Source organism: Triturus cristatus, chromosome 3_1, assembly GCF_964204655.1.
Source record: "Triturus cristatus chromosome 3_1, aTriCri1.1, whole genome shotgun sequence".
Lineage (NCBI taxonomy): Eukaryota > Metazoa > Chordata > Amphibia > Caudata > Salamandridae > Triturus > Triturus cristatus.
Genome location: NC_140583.1, coordinates 218,718,621 through 218,733,297, shown reverse-complemented (window position 1 = coordinate 218,733,297; position 14,677 = coordinate 218,718,621). Strand labels below are relative to the sequence as shown.

General features: G+C 43.5%; 1 protein-coding gene across 1 annotated transcript in view; it reads left to right on the top strand.

Annotated features, from left to right (window-relative positions):
- Positions 1–14,455, top strand: part of CHRNA5 (cholinergic receptor nicotinic alpha 5 subunit) — a 266,197-nt gene extending 251,742 nt beyond the window's left edge. Inside the window, exon 6 of the mRNA XM_085643704.1 lies at positions 11,709–14,455. Coding sequence (XP_085499830.1) covers positions 11,709–11,879 — 171 coding nt within the window. The 3' untranslated portion in view covers positions 11,880–14,455. The remainder of the gene's footprint in view (positions 1–11,708) is intronic.
- Positions 14,456–14,677: the final 222 nt, after the last annotated feature.

The following is a 14,677-nucleotide window of genomic DNA, read 5'->3' as shown; positions in this document are numbered from 1 at the left end:
CATTAAGGTTTAAGGATGAAATATGGAAAACAAAACAAGAACACTGATTGCTTGATTTGAAATTTTGGATACAGTGATTGTTACATCGCTCTATAAATACTTTACACGAGAGCAGGGTCAGAGCTTAAAGAGGTCCAGCACCAAGCATTGCTAAATAATTGGCCTATCAAGTCAACATTGAGTCTCGGTGCAATAGGTTTAGGATGTGACCCACATACACCTTAAAAAGGTGATAGAAAACCACCGTTATCCAAAGCTAAGAATTAACCCAGCACCCAAGCGAAATATTTTCTTATTTATATAGCTGTCATAATAAAACTTGTTCTGGTGAATAAACACAATATATAAACAGATGAATAGCTTTCCCGAGCAAAAAGTCACACAGTCATGTATCTTGATTGTAGTTGTAGAAAATCTTTTATTGTAAGCTCATATTCCGTTATTTATTAAAATCAGCACACAATTGCTTTGCCTTGCCAACGCGTTTCATCCCTCATGGGACTTCTTCAGGGCTTGATAGAATTGTTGTTACTTTTGTTAACAGTAAGTGCGGCTCCAAGCCAGCCTTCACAGCAATGTTGGACAAATCGTATATTGGTGAGAATCTCCCCAGATGAACCACAATAGGTCTGTGCAGGTAGTGACTTGTGTTCTCTTTATTTATCTGACCAAGAAGTATATCGCCCAGTCACAATATGTCAATTTAGCAATGTCGCTTCCTCTATAAGCACAGGGTCCAGGGATGTCTCTGACATCGGAAAACAAAACAATTTACGATTTGTCCAACATTGCTGTGAAGGCTGGCTTGGAGCCGCACTTTTACTGTTAACAAAAGTAACAACAATTCTATCAAGCCCTGAAGAAGGGTTGTGTACTTGTGTAGGGTTGTGTATTTGTTTAGTGTAGAGCAGTGTCGGGGGTCGTGCAGGGTAGTGTACCTGTGTTTGTCTGGTGTAGAGTAGGGACAGGACTGGAGCTAGGGGAAGGGTTGTGCTGGGGGTAGTGTTTTAGGGTAGTGTTGTGGGTTAGTGTAGTGTAGGGTAGTGTTTTAGGGTTTAGGGTAGTGTCTGGGGTTGTGCAGAGTAGTGTATTTGGGTGTAGGGTAGTGTAGGGGGTCGTGAAGGGTAGTGTTTGGGAGTAGGGACAGGACTGGGGGTAGGGGCAGGGTTGTGCTGAGGGTAGTGTTTTAGGGTAGTGTTGTGGGGTTAGTGTAGGGTTTTAGGGTTTAGGGTAGTGTCGGGGGTTGTGCAGGGTAGTGTTTGGGAGTAGGGACAGGACTGGGGCTAGGGGCAGGGTTGTGCAGGGGGTTATGTTTTAGTGTTTAGTGTAGTGTTGTAGTGTTAGTGTACTGTAGTTTAGTGTTTAGTGTAGTATCGGGGGTTGTGATGGGTAGTGAATGAGTTAAGGGATCGGAGTAAGGGAATGTGTATGTTAGTGCAGGGGGTAGTGATTTAGGGTTTAGGGTAGTGTAGTGGTGTTTCAGTAGTGTAGGGTAGTGTAGTGTTTTAGTGTTTTGGTAGTGTTTTAAATGTGTAGGGTAGTGTATTTTCTATAGTGTTGTGTTTTAAACATTTTTTTTTTAAATATGACATGTTATTCCGCATACCATTTTTATTACTAGGCAAGTTTTTACTTTGCATACATTAACACTTTCAATGTAATGGTATGCAAAGTAAAAACTAGCGTAGTAACGGTTATTGCTAAGTAATAACCGCGTAGTAATAGCATGCGAAGTAATGGCATGTGAAATAACGTCTCATATTCGAATGTTAGTAGTCGTATTAAGGATTTTATTAAGAGATAATGGTTTTAACCTTAACAAAAGGATTGTTAGTGTAGAAATTATGAAGTTGAGGAAGACAGCTCTGTTTGTTTTTGGATTATTGTTAGGGAAAGAGTAAAATATATATTGCTCGTTGACTTAATGTTACTATGGGGTACTTTAATAGTTTCTTGGTCTAAAATTCACCACACTTGATATGATTGTGACAGCCTTTGTGTTGTTATGTCTTGATACTGCTTTATTCTTTTAGGGCCCACTGGGGACACAGATATTCAGCCTTCTCTCTTCTGTGGTTCACACATATCCAGGAAGCATCAATAAGGAATTTCTAATGTGAATATGAAGTGAGAAATTATTCTTGCTATTTCAATAGGCCATACTTTAGGGTGGTACTTGTCTGTTTGTACTCTACATTACTCAAATGTTACTTGATCCCAGTTAAATGACCAAAGTACGCCTAAAACAGTGTTGTAGAATTAGTTACAGGATCTTTTATATATATATTTTTTAGGAACTTTGGGTGACACCACTATTTAGCCCCCCTCTTCTTCTGTGTGACTTAAAACTTGCCCACAAGTAAACACTAAGAAATCTCTAAAGTAAGTTGAACTTAATATGAACAATTCTGAGGATTTAGACTCTACATTTGAAATTTTAAATGGAGGATTGTCTTTTCTCTATGCCACTCTTAGTAGACAATATAAAATATTATATATTATTTTGGTGACGCTATAGCTATAAATCTAAGAAAGGGATATTGTTATTTTTTTGTGTGGTATATGAGTTTTTGACTTTTTACTCTTGATGTAACAATATCTACATGTTTTTATTGATTTTGTGTTTTATTAGGTGTGGGTGTAGGGAGCCATTGTTAGTTTTAGAATGCAACTTGAGTATGCACATGCTGGTTTGGTTTATGAATATGTATTTTATAAATGTACAGAAATTAATGTATTGTTCGTTTACAGCCATGATGAAGTCTCTTGTCGGGCCAAAACGCATTGGCTGGGCTGCAGTTTGATGTTGTGATGGATAAAGAAAATATTTTTTTGAATATCATATCTTTGCTCCTGTGTTGTATTGGATCTATAAGAAGAATTGAATAATCTTGATTAACATGTGATTAAGTTAACATTGGACTTCCTAAGCACTCCCTTTTATATATTGTTTATCACTTTGGTTTATGGTTTCGGAGCCATAGGACCATTAGAAGGTTGAGTGCTATTGCATATGTATTTACAATACAATACACCCGTGCAGTCAGTTAGAGCCAATACTGCTTTACGTGTCCAATTGGAGTTGAGTGCTGAAAGAAACTTTAAAGAAGGTTGGAAGAGATTTTTGTATGCGTACATATTGTTTCTCCACTTAACGACAGGCAAAGTAACGTTTTAATTGTTCAGAGGGAGGAAAGCCAACACAGTTTTCTCCTGGGTGGTTCAGTTTAAGTGTTGGAGATTTAGTTATGATTAAGAAGCCTGGGAAGTCACGATACATGTCCACGTTTTTGGGTCCTCAAAGAATTGTAAGATTGTTTTGTAATGCCATCAAGGTGGAAGATGGGAGAGTCCGGATTCTCAACAAGAGTGGTGGCTTACAAAGGGAATGTTTCACTGTAAAGTTTTCGAGTTCTCTGTTATGAATTTGGATATTTATTGCATTATCCTGTATTCTGTATATTGTGTAAATACTGTATTGTGACATTTCTGTTGCATGTGTTTTCAGTGTAGCTTTTTTGTTGTTGTTTGTAAAGAAGTGTGGGGTCGTATCTTAGAGTATACTAGCCAGAATGTTGGGGCAAACAATGTTTTTTTATTTTTTTTATTTCTTTATTATTGAAATCAAGGCATGAGCAATGAAGGCATCCCAGTACATGTACAATGTCAATATTATTACATTACAAATGCTAACGAAGACATAGCGGTCACAAACAATACTTTCTGTCCTCATTAAGACATATTCAGGGCTCATGTATAATAGCTTCACTCGATCTTGGGGGTTCACATATCTCACCTCTGTATGTGTTCCATTGTCCCCAGACCTGCGTCCATTTATTCGAGCACCCCCTGGCTTCATATATGGATTTTTCCGTGACCATACACCAGTCCATATCTTTGCCCCAGTCTTCGATCCCTGGTGGGCTCTGAGCCCTCCACAATCTTTCAATATTGCGTTTTGCCACCATCAGCCCCAAGGTGACCCAAGTACGCTCCCTGGAGTTTAAGTCAGTAGGGCTCCAGATGTTTAAGAGGGCCAGTTTAATGTTAGTCTATCTGCTGCCCCAACGCTTCTACCACAAGGTTCGCTACCGCCTCCCAATATCTCTGGATAGTTGTGCATTCACAAAGTGTATGAACAAAGGTTCCCTCCTGCCCACACAGCCTTACACAGTAACCGTCTGAGCCATATCCCATACGAACCAATACTGACCCAGACAGATAGGATCTATGGAGAATTTTCAGCTGCACCAGGCACAGCCTGGAAGATATAGCCACCTCCCGAGGGGATGCCACCGCTGCCAACCATTGGTCATCGTCTAATCCCGCAACATCGTGATCCCATTTAGCCCTCAGATGAGTCAGGGGATCTTCCATGTTGTTGTCCAATTTTCTGTAGATGAGTGATATGGCCTTCTCTGTCAGATCGCCATCTAATACTCTATCCTCAAGCGGGGAGGACTCGTGGAGCTCACTATCCTTTGGCAGAACCACCAGTAGGGCATGCCTAATTTGGAGATATCGGAAGTGTTCCGATTGCGCTGACTCATATTCCTGCTGCAGCCAAGAAAAATGGACCACCTCACCTGACTTCCACAGATCGCCCACCTTGGATAGACCGATAAGGTCCTAACGATCAAAACCCCTCGAGCGAATCAACCTGCCCAATTGCTCGCTATACCAGAATGGTGTGGCCTGCGTAATTTCCCCCTCCCATCCCAAACTTTTGGTAGCCGCCTTCCACACCTGCACCGCATGTCCCATTGGGCCAGTCAGGGCGGGCTTCAATGACCGTAGATAAAGAGCCCCTCCAAAGCTACTCCGGGGAGGAGCCATAGGTCGATCTGGAACGGTGGGTCGCCCTGCGGCCTGTACATCCATTGGTTAATCGCAGCAGGTGTGATGCCCAGTAGTAGTTCTGTATGTCTGGAAGTCCGATGCCTCCATCGAACCAACCCAACATAAGCTTGTGCGTCGCGATACGAAGTGGCTTACCCTCCCAGAACAGGTCCCGTATGGTACGATCGATTTCCTTAAAATACGAGTGTGCAACGGAGTGTGGAGTATTATGGAGAGCATATAGGAACCTGGGAAGGGACATCATTTTGAACAGGGCAGCAAGCCCCAAAAGAGAGAGCGGAAGCGATTTCCAATGTAAGACGTCCGCTTTAAGATGCATGAGGGATGGCAGGAGATTACGATCAAAAAATCAGGACGGATCCTTAGAGACCCCAAGTATTTGAAGCTGTCAACAGCTTCCGCCAGCTGATATCCCCGAGGGAGCGCGGGCCTCTTTCCATAGAGAGCATATAACACCAATTTGTTCCAATTTATAGAATTGCCAGCCTATCTACCAAACACCTGGAATATGTCCAGGACCACATAGAGGGATGCAGCCGGGGACGCCAGGTAGAGCAAGATGTCGTTTGCATACAGCGATATGCGGTCTTCCCAGCCAGACGTCCATTTAAGGCCCCTTATGGTGGGGTCATTACGGACCCACATTGCCAAAGGCTCAAGGGCCAGGGCAAAGAGAAGCTGGGACAGGGGGTATCCCTGCCTGTTGCCCCTACCAAGAGTGAAAACGAGAGATTTCCTGTTATTGACCACTATTTGAGCGAGTGGCTGTTGGTAGAGGAGCCAAACCCAACTCGTAAACTCAGGCCTAAACCCCAATTTATGAAGGACAGCAAACATATAAAGCCACTCGATGGTGTCAAATGCTGAAGCAGCGTCAAGGGAGACCACAACAGTGTCCTCTCTAATCGTGTCAGCACCGCACAGTACTCCGTGGAGCCTGCACAGGTTGAGGGAGGTGTTTCTAGTGGGCATAAATCCCGACTGGTCTGGATGGACCAGACGGGCAATGACCCCAAGCAGCCGGGAGGCGAGGACCTTCGCAAGGATTTTCGCTTCGCAGTTGAGCAGCGAGATGGGTCTGTAAGAGGAGCATTTGTTACTCGGCTTGCGCACTTCATGAATGACTACAATATTAGCAAGCCGCTGGTCCTCGGGCAGTAACTCCCCCTTCTTACTATCATGAAACATTGAGTTGAGATAGGGGGCTGTCTTGACCGCAGTGAGCTTAAACAGTTCAATGGGTAAGCCGTTAGGGCCCGATGCCTTCCCACCGCGCAAATCGTGGATGGCTTTTTCAACCTCTGTGACTGTGATGTCTAGGTCAAGATCGGAAAGATCCTAGTCAGTGAGCGAGGTCAAAGAAATATCCCGCAAAAGCGAGAAAGCCTCCTCCTCCGTATGTGGAGTGCGAGACGTATAGAGTGACTGCTAATATTGGCCGAATGCACCCGCTATGTCCTGGGGGCAGTGAGGAGGGAGTGAGAGTCCATCTCTATCTCAACCACAACCCTACGGGCCTGATCCCTACAATCTAGCCAGGCTAACATCTTGCCAGCCTTGTCACCGATGTTATAGATTCTACGGAGTGTGGCCCTGTGGTGCGACTTGGCAGCTTCTGTCGCCAAGTCTGTATATTCCTTGACTTTAATGCGCAATCTTTGCCGTACCTCTGCTGAATCGTCAAGCAGGAGAGATTCCTCCAAAGATAGGATTTCTCCCACTAAGCGAGTCATATCTACACACTTCTCATTTCGCTGTCCCGAGATCTGAGCCAGAGCCACACCCCGTATGACAGTCTTCTAGGCTTCCCATAGTGTTGTTACCGAGTCGACAGTCCCTTTGTTCTCTTGGAAATAAAGGTCCGACTCACTGACGATCTTATCCCTGATTGGGGAGGTCGTATGGAGTTGATCGTGGCTACACGGCCAACTATGGTCTCCCCCACTTCCAGGTGACATAGGATAGGTGAGTGGTCGGAGATTCCCCTGGCCAAATGCTGTATGTCCTTCACGCTGCCAAGTTGATGTGCGAGCGTCAATACGTAGTCTATATGGGACATACTATGGTGAGCACCTGAGTAGAAAGTGTACTGCTGTTCTGCCGGGTGCAGACTCCTCCAGACGTCCACCAGACCCATCGCCCCAAGAAAGCTATGGATCCGCGTGCGGGAGGGCGGCAAGGCCTTCTGGGGCCACCAGTCAAGAGATTCAGAGACAATAGAATTGAAGTCGCCTCCAAACAATACTCTGCCAACCGGCAAGGCTAAGAGGTGGTCCCCAAGGTCTGCAAAGGCTTGGGTGTGCAATCCCGGCGGCACGTAGACAGAGAGGAGATTGAGTATGCGCCCTTCCCAGGTCCCAGAAGCGGCAACGAATCTACCCAGTGCGAACAAGATCAATGGACATGGGGAATGATTTTCGGACCATTATGCCCACTTCCCGGGTGCCAGAACCAAAAGCCGAGTGAGCCACCAGTTGGAAACCTCATCGCGACATGGCCCTACAGGCATTCCCAAGCAAGTGCGTCTCCTGTAAAAGGACTACATCAGGGGAGTGTCTTTTCAAAAATTGGAGCACTATACCCCGTTTGATCTTGTCTCCCAACGCGTTTACATTCCACGACAACAGCTTGAGCCCCTATTTAGTTATCTTGCCCATCGCGTCCCATTGCGTGGTCAGTCAATTGCAGGGGCAGTATTCCGTGACCGCCCCAGGGAGAGGACACATTAGTTGACCACCACATCTTCAGAGACAGAAATACCAAAAGCATGCAACCATACAATACCCACTAAAACAGCCCCCTCCCATCCTTTGCAAGAAAAAACCCTCTATACAAAGCACAGAATAGGATGCATGACGAAGAAATGCAGTGTACAGCATGTCCACCCCCCAACTCGCAATTAACCCAACTAAAGAAAAGAAAAACAAACAACAGCCCCCTCTCCCCCCCCCCCCCCCCACCCTCCAAAAAAACCCTACTATCCTCCTCACTGCATGGCGGGCAAGAAACCCCCCGCCTCCCCAAACTTGCAGAGTGCCTTTCACCCACCCTAAAAAACTTGTAGGAGCGTGTACCAACCCCACTCCCCATAACAGTGTTGTATAGCAAACGTGTGTCCCCAGTACTAGTCCCCATTAAGAAGGTAGGGTCATGAAACAGTACCGGTCAATAAGAGTCCCCATCACCCCTCTCTGTATACATAGTTACGTCTCTGTTGTCTTCTGGATCCACAGCAGGCGAACCTAGGCATCCGACAGATGGCACGCACAGCACCCAGAGTACAGTGACAACAATAAGTTCACCAAGGTGGATTGCAATTAGGTAATGTCCAGGGTCTCACCGCTCCTCTGTTTGACTCTGGCCCGGTGAGGCATCGGCAACAACGCTGTCCGGCTTTGTAAGTCTTTGGCGATCATCCGACCGTGGCGGTCCCTGTTATTCTGCTTCTCGATCGTGCACCATCCCTCAAGCCAGTCCCATGCGTCCGCTGGGCTGGAAAAGAACCAGGTATTCCCTTCCGCTTCGACCCGTAGTTTTGCGGGGAACAGCATTGCGTACTTGATCTCTTGCCCACGCAGAGCTCTTTTCACCTCCAGAAAACTGTGGCGTTGTTTCTGCACGCGTAGTGTAAAGTCAGGAAAGAAAGTGATCGTGCTGTTGTGCTGGTGGGCTTACTCTTGCTGAGTGTAGTATGACATCCCGATCTCTAAAGTTGAACACCCACGCCAGGAGAGGACGGGGCGGAGCTCCTGGCTTTGTGGCACCCTGTGAGCCCTTTCGATCGAAAAGTAGTTGGATAGTCCCTTAGGTTGGAGGTGTTCTAGCACAAGGTTCTCAACGTAGAGATCGGCCGTCTGTCCCTCCGCTCGTTCAGGCACACCCAAAATGCGCATGTTGTTGCAGCGCATACTACCCTCGTAGTCATTGAGCTGGTGCGTTAACAGCTGCTGGTTGGCCTGCAAGTCTGCAACCTGGCGCTTGAGCAAATCAGAGTCAGTCACTAGGTCTTTGGTAGTGGATTCCACCTCAGAGAGACGCTCGTTCGTCCTGCGCATATCTGCCCTAATCAGGGAGACCTCAGTAGCGACGGTATCAATGCGGCCCTCTAGGGTTGTACGCACCGTGGTGATGGCTGCCAGGATATTTTTTCAGCTTCATCTGGAGCGCGTTGCGGCTGCCACGGACGCTCGCCATGTTGATTTCAGCGCCCCAGTCACTGCCGGGCAAACAGGAGTGGTCCAGCTGGCTACTCACCGCCGCCTGCGTATGGAACCAGCTCCAAAGCGGCCTGTTGGGTTCCGCCAGCCAGATAGCGCCAGGGGCAGCGGTGACTGATTCATGCCCATCAGAGAGGGGGTGTGGGGCTGCAGCACAATCCCAGCGTTCCAGGTATTCAAGACGGGTGTGTCCGAAGTATGCGCTGTGATACAAGGAGCAATGAGAGCCTCTGGTGGAGGCACCGCCGCCGTGTCACCGCACCCACCCGTGGAGGGCAAGTCCCAGAAGTGTGTCCCACCTATTGAGCACTTCGGCCAGGAGATGCGCATGAGGCGCAAGCAGTCATCCAGGAAGGCTGGGGGACAACACTGTGTGCGGCGTGCACCAGACGCAGTAGCAACAGGGCCCTCCACTCCAACGCCCCAGAGATCGTACCTGGCTGATGATAGGAAGCAGCAGTCTGTATGTGGCCGCTCCGTGGCGATCCGGCCACGCCACAAGGACAATGAGCAGCCGGAAACTATAGTTGAGTCTCTCCTCCCAGGCGCCACAGAGCGAACGTGACCGCCGCAGCCCCCAGCCACATGGACACAGGGAATCGGCAGCAGTAAGCTGCCCTCAGCTGCTCAATCTGTGGTGCGGGGGCCAGCGCCGGTTAGGGGAAAGTCAATACATCGGGTAGGCCTCTACACACCTCCCGCTAGTTCCCGTCAGGCCGAAGACGTATTTCATAGGCCAGCTGCCGCCAGCCCCATGCGCGCACCGCCTACCCGGCACCCAGATCACCGGGAAGCTATCCGCCTCACCTCCGGCGGGGGCAGGATCAGCTCTCAGCATGTCAAAGCGGTCCCCCAGGAAGCAGCAGATGGGGGCCGCACGATCGCTGCAGATGAACGGTGACGGGCGGTGCGCGTCCCCCAGGCCACCCCCTGGTCCTCCGCAGCACAGCTCGGGACTCGCTCCAGATCAGCATCTCTCTTTATCGGATCTGCTCCAAACGCAGCTGGGCGACCCTGCTTCCTCCCGGAACCAGCGACGGCCGTTTCAAGTAATTTTAGCCGGGGCAACACTGGAATGAACAGATGGTTAGGGAGTGTCTTTAGGGAGCTCTGCTAGTAAGCGGCCATTTCTCCCGGCGGTTGGCCACGCCCCCCGGGGCAAACAATGTTGGTGAAGTCCAGGTTAGTAATGATCTTACTATTTTCCATTATAGTCCTTTATGCTGGGCCTGAAAGCTATATGATCTGTGGGTGAGGTGCTCTTTAATGAAGAACTTGTTTAACTGCATCTGGAGTTTCTACTTTTCTGCAGTCAGTATCTAACCAAAATATGTATAGCCCTGATAGAGTGTGACCTACCGAGGGCGTCTGATTACTAACATATTTTATTAGAAGCAGGGCAAAGTATATTGAACCAGTGGTCACATAATTAGGCATAATAGTTGTGAACAGAAAGGAAATTACCATACAGACTAGTAGTATGAGACATTCTTCTGGCAGAACTGCTATATTTCGCTTGTAGCACTATCATAATGTTTTTGATTTTTGTATTACACTTGCAAAGGTGAAAACGGGCCAAAAAACAAACTGGCCCAGATATAGAGCACAATAAGCAGATAGGGTACATAGGTTTCCGACATGCCCAGTATTTAGATCTAATGGGAAGGTAGTACTCAATAAAGTTCTACTAGCTGGAGTAATATCATTAAATTATGACCCTGTTTTGATCCCTAATTAAATCTATGATCAAGTTGCCTTCTTAGCCATACTGAATAAATGGCAAAGTAGTGCACATATTTGGAAAAGTAATGTGCACGTAAAGATCGGGCTTCGGACCCAGGAGATCATAAATAGTTTTAATTGCGAAAAACAGTTGAAACTAGATAAGCTTATAAAAAGACAGTTGTTTAAGGGTTCACTTAGAGATACATAAATGAAGAAAATATCTATATTTTGCAATTATTTAGCACGAGGGCAGAAGCAAATATTGTTCTGGAAGTTATTTATCTTATGTGGAAACTGGTCTTTAAAATGTGTGCTTGTTGATGTCATTAGGTATATCAGCATTATTTTGCCTAAAAAACATTTGCAATGCATTTGACAAACTTATTTGCATTTCCAGACTTACCTCTAAATGGACCCTGTACAGGTGATGCAATAAGTGTCATAAAAAGCATAGAGCACCACCATTCTTGCAATCCATAAACAGTCGTACTCCAGTTAAACTATGAAAATCATATTGTTTCCTGGAGAATTGTGAATTAGGCAAAAGTCAGAAGGTTCTGCAGATCATTGGACTAAGTATCAGGCTCAGAAGTAAAATCTTGAAACCTTCATTATCAAAGAACCAAATGATTCTTTGTTTTTTCTTAGTGTTCCAACAAATTGGTGGTTCCAGGCATTTTTGCAATTAATACCTTGTAGTTCTGCTATACTGAAGAATGGGTTCTGCTATCATGTTGTTGGAAAACACAGGTAACATGGAGGCCACAAACGATATGGTGCTGCAGTATTGCATAACTGGCAAGAATGCACCCAATTAATTTTTGAATGCTCATAATGTAATATATTGAGCATGTAAATAGAGAGCTAACACTAGAAGACTTTTCAAAATATCTCTTTGTTTTACAGGTTGTGGAAGATTGGAAATTTGTGGCTCAAGTTTTGGACCGGGTGTTCCTGTGGGCATTTCTGCTTGTTTCAATAATTGGATCTTTCTTTCTCTTCATTCCTGTGATATATAAATGGGCAAACATCATTGTGCCTTTACACATGGGAAACACTTTAGGAGAAAGACCATAGAACCACACCAACTTGTAAAATCTCTGTGTAGACCATGATGGTATTATCTTGTTACGGGAATTCGAATCATAGCATGTTTTGTAGTTTACACTGTACATATGTAATATTTTGAAAATACTATAATTGTAATTGTATGATCATGATTGCTGTTGGAAATACGTGTAATAAATCAATGTTTCTATTCAAAGTTGAACTGGATGATATTACATATAGGTGTATTCTCTTAAAGTTCCTTCAAGAGAATGTTAGAGCTTGAAATCTTCTCTTCAAATTTCTGACTTTTTGCACTCACACAAAGCTACAACCCTTGTCACCACCACCCAGAATATTGGGAAGTATTGTATATGCCATTGTGCCTATGCACCATGCCCATCAGCCTTTCTTCCATGAGTGCCATTTTTATTTATTTATTGTGTTTTTGTGTGTCAATCCATATACCCCATATCCCTGGAACACCAGTAAGCTAATATTCTATTCAGTCAGTGGTGGTCAGGCATCTTGGTTGTTAATGCAATTTCCAAATAAATGAAAGCAAGTGTAGGGAGTGAGAATGGTGCTTAGAGAGAGTTAGCCACAGACAAAATTATGAAAAAATATTGCCAAATGGTCATTTTTTCTGCACAATATTCAAAAGAAAGGGGCTGTAACTCATAGGTTTTGCAGGCTGTTTAGAACAGTCACTCATGAAATACTTCAGGGCCTGATTCAGATTGAGACCACAGTAGTGTTTGGGTAGTCTCTTGCCAACCCTTAAGAATACAGCAAACTACATATCGATAGTTCATTTCGATGTAACCACTGTAGAGATTACCACTATGGAAATTGCCAAAACATCATTAGAGGTAAGTAAAATAGTATTTCATTTCATTTGAGGTGCTACTTAACTAGATGGTAAACGTTCATTTAATATTAATTATTCAACTAAAAGGGGTTCTAGATAAATATATTACATTAATTTAAGTTAGTTAATATTATGTTTATGGTAATTTAATCAATTAAAAGTGGTGTATAAAAACATCAATATTAATTCATTGTTGAGTCAAGATTAGACGTAGGTAAGGAGAATTTTTAATTAAATGATTTTGAAATATAGATAATTGGAGTATTAGGTTTACGTTAAGAGTAATTATTTAATTAGATGTGACTCAATTTAAATGAATTAAAAGTTAGAGTGAATATTAGTGCAGGGTTAAGGAGAATTATTTAATTTCTCATTTTAAATTAATAAACAGTAAGGGTTAGGTGAGAATTAATTGCTCATTGTAATTAAAATTGGCTTATACTAATTTGTGGTGAGCGATTAGTATTAGAGTTTGATTACAAATATTTGTAGCTTATTTTACATCAATAAAGGGGTAATGATAGTGTTAGGGTTAGATTAAGGATAGTTATTGAAATTATTACAATTAAATTTAAGTTATTTTGTAATTAGTGTTAGAATTTGGTCAACCATAATTATTTAATTTCAAATAATTTACCTTACGTTATTTGAAATTGATTTAAGGCTACACTTACTGCTACAATTAGGTTAACTACAGAAGTCATAACAATGTAATTATAGTAATTTCACTTTAATTTAAAAAATAAAATTTAGTTGTAGGGTCTGATTAATGGGGTCAAAGTAGTGGTACCTCTATGAAATGGAACTTAAGGTAACAACATATAATCAAAAAAACATTTTGAAAAAGAACAATTTCTCAAAGAAAGGTACCATAAAGCATACTCGACATAGTGTTGCTATCCTATGTGATACGGTCACATAATTTTCCAAAGATAAGAAGCATCTCACTCAGATTTTCTGTTCCACGATTGAGAATCTACATTGCAGCAAATGGTGTAAAAATGAGACATTTCAAAGATCTCATCATCTCTTAGCACACACACAGAGGTATCCATCATGTTATACAAATGTTAATGGTCTAGCCCAGACAGTGGAGCTAGCCTGAGATAGCAGAAATGCAGAGTGATAAGTAGGTCATAATAAGATATCAACATTCAGAGTAAAACCCCTCCAGATGAGTCTTAAAATATTCATCACAGCAGAAAGAAATCCTGCAATTAAAAAATTACCTCCTAACTTAAGCTGTTACCCTAATTTAGCATTTTCCATAATGGTCTATCTCTACCAAACTTCAATCTTTCCATTTTGATTAATACACTAAAGTGTTCTCAAACTTCAGATAGTTACTTTCTAAATGTATACTATTTTTGCTCCAACATTTTACTTTGTCAGTTTTCAATTAATACATTCATTGTGCGCACAATTATAATGATTATTTCATGTTGAGTAAATCCATGCCAGCCAATTGCATCATGTCCCCAGTTATACTCATCACATAACAGTCATTGTCATAGTGTGCTACAGTGCCCCTATGATATGGCTGCTTCAATTATGCTTGAACCCCATGTTAACAATCCACAATGTTTATATTTCACCATTGTTATTTCAAAGAAGGTATTAGTGCATCATTCCTTTTATTTCAGTTGTTCTCCTTGGATAACAGTGCCTTTTACTTTTGGCCTCTTAGATCTATTATGAAGAATGTTTTTGATGTAATTCTAATTAATAAAAATCTAATTCCAAGCTTCTTTATCTTCTCTGTGCACTGTTTTTTAAATGTGTAAGTAAGTGTGATATAGTTGACAAGGTGAAACAAAACAATCAATTGTTTTTCTTTACTACCCCTTTAGGGTTTTCTTGATGAAGGGGATTTTAATCAGGTCAAATGGTCAGTAAATATAATAATTAGGAATTAAAATGTGCAATGGGGGATTATCACCTCACTGGTTAGCTGACC